The sequence below is a fragment of the Eurypyga helias genome, unplaced genomic scaffold (genome assembly GCF_000690775.1).
Source record: "Eurypyga helias isolate BGI_N326 unplaced genomic scaffold, ASM69077v1 scaffold3254, whole genome shotgun sequence".
Lineage (NCBI taxonomy): Eukaryota > Metazoa > Chordata > Aves > Eurypygiformes > Eurypygidae > Eurypyga > Eurypyga helias.
The window spans coordinates 682-8,750 of NW_010245454.1; the positions used below are offsets into that span (position 1 = coordinate 682).

The window sequence follows — 8,069 nt, forward strand, 5'->3', positions numbered from 1 at the left end:
TAATGCTTGTTACAGAAGGCTTTTAACAACTTTAAAAAAAGCTGTTAGTTTTCTGCTTTTGCCTTCATATACCTAGCAGTGTTTATCACAACTAATTTGTAAACCAACAACAAGAAATTTCCTAAGGTTGTTTTTCTAAGCTCTACAACTTGAAAACCAAAACACCCGCAATTAACATATATTCAGCTCACTAGAGCAGCGTGAAGCTAAGAGGTGGAATATACTTAATGAAAGTTGTGTCTGTATAAAGAAAAAGGTGTTTGTATAAACAGTTATATATATATATATATAGTAGTATGCACTTTAATGATCGTCTCTTTCCTTTTCAGTAAAGAAGAATGTCCTTGTTTAAAGCTAGAGACTGGTGGTCCACCATACTGGGAGAAAAGGAAGAATTTGACCAAGGCTGCCTGTGTGTTGCTGATGTTGATAACAGTGACAGTGGACAAGGTAAATTCAGAATTGCATGGTCGCTGACTTCTGCGCTACACAGCTGCAACTTGGCATTGACCAATGCATATGGAAAGCTTGTTAGGCAGGCTAGTTGGAGAGTTAGTTGAGTGTGCTATCTTTAATGTGCCCTTGTAGGCTTAAGAAGACAAATTCAGTGCTATTTGTGTATTTCTAAACATCTGAATTCTTGCTTGTGTTTAATAGTAATTTCTGTTATGCCTTAGTTGTGGGAGCAAACACACTTTGTAAGACACTGAAAAAAAAACCCCCACAAAACAAAAAAAGAGAACCAAAACACCTTAAGGAAAAAAATGAAGGTGAGAGCTCATAAGCTAGGAATTTAGAAAAATGAAAAAATGAGCCATTCTGTCTGGAAAATAAGGGGCCTTTGAAAAATGTGACTATGAGTAAACCCTGCTTTTCTATGTGGTCACTAATAATGTGGAATGATCTGTGCTGTCAGGGAGAGTTCTTGTGTGTATGCTTTTTAAATTAATAAATTGGATCTTTATGATACACTCATGCTCATCTTGGAGGTGAGTGTGTGTTGTGGTTTTTTTTTTTTGAGGGCTCAGTAGAGGTGCTTGAGTTTGCTTTCACCACTGCCATACTCTTTTAAAATTATTTTTATTTTGGGTTGTTGCTTTTCCAGAGGATTTGAACAATGTTGAGCTGTTACTGGTTTGGTGCACAGCTTTTTTTCAGTGGAAATTCAATTAATGATTTAGGTTAGAAGATACCTTTGAGTCTAACTGTAAACCTAACATTGCCAAGTCCACTGCTAAACCATGTCCCTGATCACCACATCTTCACATCTTTTAAATACGTCAAGGTGTGGTGACTCTACCACTTCCCTGGGCAGCCTGTTCCAATGCTTGATACCCTGGGGTGGATCCCATCCAGCCCCATAGACTTGTGTGTGTCCAAGTGGTGTAGCAGGTTGCAAAACATTTCCCCTTGGATTATAGGGGCTTCATTCTGCTCCCTATCCTGCAGCTCAGGGGGCTGGGTACCCCAAGAACAGCTGGTTGTCTTATTAAAACTGAGGTCTGCTCCTTTTTCCAGAGGTCATACTCTCCTTTTTTTTCCTGAGTTCCAGCTGAAGCTCTCTGTTCAGTCAGGCCAGTGGTATTCCCCACAGAGGCAGCCTGCTCCTGCGCCTTTAAGATTTCCTTCTTGAAGAATGTCCAGCCTTCCTAGACTCCTTTGTCTTTCAGGACTGCCCCTCCCAAGGGACTCTGTCAACCATTCTGCTAAACTGGCCAAAGTCTGCCCTCTGGAAGTCCAAGGTAGCACTTCTGCCAATTCCTCTCCTTACTTCTCTAATAACAGAAAACTCTATCATTTCATGATCATTTTGCTCAAGACAACCTCCAACCATTGCATCACCCACCAGTCCTTCTCGTTCACAAAAAACAGGTCCAACGAGGCCCCTTTCCTAGTTGTCTCCCTCACCAGCTGTGTCAGGAAGTTACCTTCCACACACTCCAGGAACCTCCTACACTGTTTGCCCTCTGCTGTGTGTTTCCAGCAGACGTGGTAAATTGAAGTACCCCATGAGATCGAGGGCTAGCAATTGTGAGACTTCTCCCAGATGCTTATAGAATATGTTGTATGCCTCCTCATCCTGGTTGGGTGGTCTGTAACATACTCCCACCATGATATCTGCCTTGTTGACCTACCCCCTGATTCTTACCCATAAGCACTCAACCCTATCGTCACCCTCATTAAGCTCTGGACAGTCAATATGCTCCCTAACGTATAGGGCTACCTCACCTCTTCTCCGTCCTTGCCTAGCCCTTCTGAAGAGTTTATACCCATCCACTGCAGCACTCCGGTAGTTTGAGTCCTCACACCATCTTTCTGTGATGGCAGCTATACCATAGTTTTCCCAGCTGCACAATGACTTCCAGTTCTTCCTGCTAGTTGCCCATGCTGTGTGTATTGGTGTAGATGCACTTCAGCTGGGCTACTGATCCTGCCTTTTTTTTTTTTTTTTAAGAAATCCTAATTCCCATGTGACTGCAGGCACTTCTGTGGTTTCTAAGGCATCAGTAACCCTAGAGTCTTTGCTGACATCACCTACCTCCACTGAGGTGGCAGACCAAAGGGCCTCACTCGCACACCATCCCTCAAACGTTGGCATGCCACCCCAGGCTTATCTTTAGCGAGCCTGCTTTTATCCCTTTCCCCCTTCAAATCTAGTTTAAAGCTCTTTCAATGAGCTTTAATTGATAATGTGATTCACATAAAAGCAGGACTTAAAACAGTGTTGTGAGAGTAGTGGTCTGCTGTTTTATTTACTTTCTCAACATGATATTTTCTCTTTATTTTTACGCTAGGTTCTTTTTCTTCCAGAGTTCAGGACCAAAAGGGAATCAGCTTGTTGCAATTGCATAACCACAGGTCAAAATATCCTCACTTAAGTATTTTTAAGGAATTAATAATAGAAATGGATCTAGTTTACTGCTGATGGAATACTTGTTACTGAACTGAGGAGAAGATGAGAGTGGGAAGGCAGTCAGTTTTCTTTGAATGAGGGACTTGGTGCAAGTGTTCGTGTGGCTGGAGGAGAGAGTAAACAGGCAGCTGCTCTGAGCTTTTGACATGGGGTCCTGTGGAACTATGCCAAGCCTTTAGAGCCTGGTGAACTTGCTGTAGGAGTTTTGTATGTTCTCCTGACTTGTGGACAACTGTTATTGGCTTTGATTTTGATCTGCACCGATACGATGGCATGTATCTGAGGAAATTAGTAGTCAACCAACTTGGGTTGCTGGTTGTTATCTTGGGAGGCACCTCTTTAGGGGTTTTTAATTAATAATTTTTTGTCATTCACTAACAACCAAATGACTACTTGCTTAAAATACATCAGAGTTATTTTGGAATCAGTAACTATTGCATTCCTTTTTGAGATAATGGATCTGTCTGAAGAGAAGATGGTCTCAGGGCCTAGCTTTGTTGGCCTGATGTGGTAATTAGCTGGCTTTAGTTTGAATCTGGATAAATGTCATCAGTCCCAGTTTTAAAATTTCACACCTCTGCTGGTGTGTAATATGTGTATGCACTAATCCAAGATGTAGAAGCTGAAAGTTTGAAGTACTCTCCAAAACCAGAATGGGACTTGTTAAGAAGTGTTAACATCAATATAAGATGATGGAATAGTAACAATGGTCAGTGCCATCACTGTGATAATTGCCATATTGAACCCTTTCTTGACAGGTTCATGTGGATTTGCAAAAAAGCTAATTGCTAATATTAACCTAGAAGACAGAGCATAATCAACATTCATTGAATCATGTAAATACTCTTAGGGTATTCTTTGTAGCACTTCTGCAGCAAATTGAATTCCATGTGTGTTGTATTCTGTAGTCTCCTTTGGTTAGTGGCTTCTATCTTTGGTTTTTTGGTAGATAAAATTATTGTGGGAAGTTATATGGGATATCTCCGAATCTTTAATCCACATCCTGTGAAACCTGGAGATGGAATACAACCTGAAGACTTGCTCCTGGAAGTGCAGTTACGAGAACCAATATTGCAGGTGGAAGTGGGAAAATTTGTTTCGTAAGTCAACAGGCTATGTTGCTGTTTATTTAAATCATAGATGTGATTTTCTTTGTTTTGGGGGGTGAGTTTTCAATTTCCAGATGGACAACTATTAAGCATATTTATGAATACTGTAGGATGCATTTGATCTGCTTGAATCATCTTGACATGAGAGGTTTTTTACTTAATATATGTGGAGGATAATCTTAAAAATACTTGTACCATTTTTCTAAAAGTATGTAGAACAGAAAAAAACTTATATTGATTTTTTTTTTTAGGTGTTAAGAAAAACTTGAATAATGTGTTGTAATCTGAGAAGTAATATTGGCCATTTTTGGGGAGTTTGATAGGCGATTGAAGTTTTTTAATTACAATCAAGTTAGTGAAAGTAAGTTGTCAGGTAGAGAAGAAATACTATGACTCTAAGGAAAAAGCCTTGTATTTAATTGGCTGTAAGAGAATCTACTTAGGAGAGCATAATTTTAAAAATGAGGCAGAAAGCCAAATGGATATGAGGATCATCACTCCAAACAAGTATTTTTCAGCAACTGCATAGATTAATTCTTTTTAAATTCATTTTTATACCAGCTGCATGGAACCTAAATTAATTATGCTATAAGGCATAATTCATAAACTTAGAATCCTATATTCACATTCTTCTTCCATTAAATGTGAGTAGTATTTCCTGCAGAGAAAGTTCTTGTGCTGTCGCTATAGAAAATGTTTTAGAACACTTCACAGGGTAAGGCGTTAGAATTCTTGCAAAGGGTCACTCCATGAGTACTTGAACAAAAAAAAAGCAGTTGCCAACTGACATAGGCCTTTCAGCTTGTGGCCTCTGATCTCAGAGCATGTGTCTTTCCTGGGGCTAGTACAGGTTTTTGTATCATATTTAAAGTGAAGTTCATGCTGCAGTATTGGAAATTAATTTCAAAATTATTTAAAAAATGAGTTCTTAAAGGATTCATTTTAAAGTTCTCCTAAGTAGATTCTCTTACAGCCAATTAAATATGTGTTCTTAAGGGATTTGTTTTAATTTGGAAATTAACTTCTAATACTGCAGTATAAATTTAGGAAGATTAGTGCTTCTGAGTTTTTATGCTAGAACCTAACACCCAAACCTTTGGCTTTGTCCCACACCTGAAAGTAATTTCAACAAGTTACTTGAATTTTGTTCAGTATGCATTTTACTTGAAATTTATCTGAAAAGAGGTTTTTTTTTAACTTTCTTTGCAGTGGTACTGAAGGACTTCATCTGGCTGTGTTGCACTGCCGAAAACTCTGTGTATATGCTGTTTCAGGTTAGTTTGCAAATACAGGCTTCCCTGTGATTTTAAGCATATGCTAAAGTTTGAATTAGATGAAATGCTAAACCTGGTGTACACAGCATTTGCTCATCATCCCTGAAGAGCTGCAGTCAGGTTCTCCCACTCAGGCTCGTGTATGAAGAGGAAATGTTAGTAATTCTGTCTGGATATTTCCCAGTGGTTAACCCAGATTTGGTGATCTGCTCAGTGCTTGAGATGCCATGATGCGTGCGATGGTCTGCAGTTGGTAGTGCTTGTGAACAGCTAGTTCTCCTTACCGTGTTAGGAGTGGGTGTTGCTGTTCAGCATGCTAATGAACAAGTGGTTGCTTAATGACAGCTTAGCTCTTTAAAAATGAAATTATTTTAATTAATTCTGAACTCAAAAATCCAGGTAGTTTCTTAGAAAGCCAGAACAATGGCAGTGCAGCCCAAGAGAAGATAGGGAGTTTATACTGGGAAGAAGGTGAAACTGCGGTGTCTTTTCTTAAATCCTCACTTTAAGTGCTGTGCTCTCACTATATGTGAAGAGGCAGGTCACAAAATACCTATTCTGTGCCTTGAATTCTCCCTAATACATGCTTAAGGCAAAGCATAGTTTTAAGAGACCTATTGGTTATACCCCCATCTTCAAAATTCGGTAGCGAACTATGTGTTGTTAATTTTCCCTATGCAGGGGCAGCTGTGACTCCTTTAATTATAAGAGCATGTTTTTTTTTTTTTGTAGGAGAAACCTGCTTCCTATCACAGCCTTGTAGATAGATAGTTTACAAACACATGCTCTCTTTCCAGATTCTGTTTGTCTTCTAGTTATCTTACCCGCAGACACCTGTAAAATTGGTCTTTGTTGAGGGGTGATACTTCTAGATGTACTGCAGTTTTCATGCTTTCCCTTCTCTGTGCTTATGTCTTAGGGTTGTAGCCTACCAGTACAATTTGTATTAAAACAATTTATTTTAAAATTTGTGTTAATAACATACAACAATAAGTCTGTCTAGAATTTTTTTCTAGTTATAATTTGCTGTTTGGTCTATATGGTTTAAGCATTTAAGTAATAATGAAAGTGAAGTTTTACGATCCTTTAATTGACTTTTCATACTAATTTGTAAATATTCACGCTGTAATGGTAATTTCTCTCATGTGAACAGGTACTTTCGAACAAGGTCCTTTGAGAAATAAGGATCATTATTTCTTTATGCTTCCATGGCAAATTATACTTTCATGAAGTGGGACTTTTACTTGCTTTATACATGTTGCTGTATCTGTTATTCATAATACAATATCTATGCTGCTTCAACTTGACAGATGAAAGCATCCTTCAGGGCTGACTGAAGTATGGCCTGGATACTGTATTCCAGTCAGTATAAACATACTGACTACTTTCTAACTTTTTTTCCTATGTTGTTGCTACTTAGCTAGTTACTTTTCCAGCCAGGGCTTTTCCCCTCCTGTCTGTTCCAATCCTTTTCCTAACATGAGCCTGCAGTAGGGGCAATTGCTTTAAAGCTGTATTGGATTTTAGTTGGACAAATTGCCTAATAGTTCAGCATAAGCTACAAATCTTTCATAGCCTCTTGTTTAAGATGGTGTTGGAATAATCTTTGTATACTTAAAGCTGTGGTAGGGTTTAGTTTAGAAATCATTCACTAAAAACATCTTTTCTGTGCTGATGTGACTGTTCTCAAAGGTGTGGGGTTTTTTTTTTCTTGGTAACATAGTCCTTAAGCATTACTCTACATGATGAAGAACTTTATCTTCATGGTGTGCAGGGAAGACTTTTGATTATCAAAAGGGAAGCTTTAGTTTCTTTAGAAAGACTTTTTGAATTTCTGTTAGTTCATTGAAGGCATCAGGAAGCTGAAGTTCAGACCTTTTCAGAGAATGTGATGTATATCGTGAATTTTTTTTTGTTACCATATGTTTGTCTCTTATCTTTGCACTGTTGATTTCAGACAGAGTGAAGGCAAGTCATAAATATGCCCTAATCATAGCTTTCTCAAATTATAGCTAATGAAGAGCTACAGCTTAATTTGAGACAAAGACTATTACAGCTGAGACTGGCAGATGGCAGTATATTTACTGAATAACTCGAGAATCGTAAGGATTTCCCTTTGTGAAGGCTTTTTCTCTGGTATTAGAGGTGTGCCTAACATGAAAAAAAATACAGTTAAGTAACAAAATCTCAGCTTCTTGTTATGTCTTTATACCATATAATGACACCTAAATTCTGGTACTGGTCTTCAGGAATTTTTGTAGCTTAGTGAGAGCCTTCATATCACAAAGTCATTAGGAGCAAGTTGTAGTTTTTTAGGTTGTTTAAACTGATAGACCTTTACTACTTCCACACTGCATGGATCAAAAATATAAATATATACCCTTTGTTTTTTTGTAGGAACCCTGGGAAATGTGGAACATGGGAACCAGTATCAGATTAAACTGATGTATGAGCACAATCTTCAGAGAACTGCTTGTAATATGACGTATGGGCCATTTGGTGGTGTAAAAGGTAAGCTCCATATTGCATATTCTTTATTATTAGTTGTTCCACTGTGAACAGTTGAGAAGTAACTTAAATTTTGAAAGGCAACGTGATGCTGCTCTCCAGATGAATCCATCTTTCTGTCAATGATGGTACCTTTTGTCTGATGCATATAAAAAAATAACTGAAGTTAAAATGAGGTAAAGAATATTAAACGCAGAATAGCTGTTTCCTTACATCTTGCACTGGATATGAATTTACAAGGATAATATTGATTTTGAAAAAAAA

At 38.1% G+C, this 8,069-nt stretch overlaps 1 protein-coding gene across 1 annotated transcript; it reads left to right on the forward strand.

The window, feature by feature from the left end:
- Positions 1 to 338: 338 nt before the first annotated feature.
- LOC104508427 (protein PTHB1-like) lies at positions 339 to 7,855 on the forward strand. Its single transcript, XM_010150059.1, has 4 exons — positions 339 to 450; positions 3,864 to 4,014; positions 5,233 to 5,297; positions 7,695 to 7,855. The coding sequence occupies exons 1-4, from the start codon at positions 339 to 341 to the stop codon at positions 7,853 to 7,855; spliced, it is 489 nt and encodes a 162-aa protein (XP_010148361.1).
- The last annotated feature ends 214 nt before the right edge of the window (positions 7,856 to 8,069 follow it).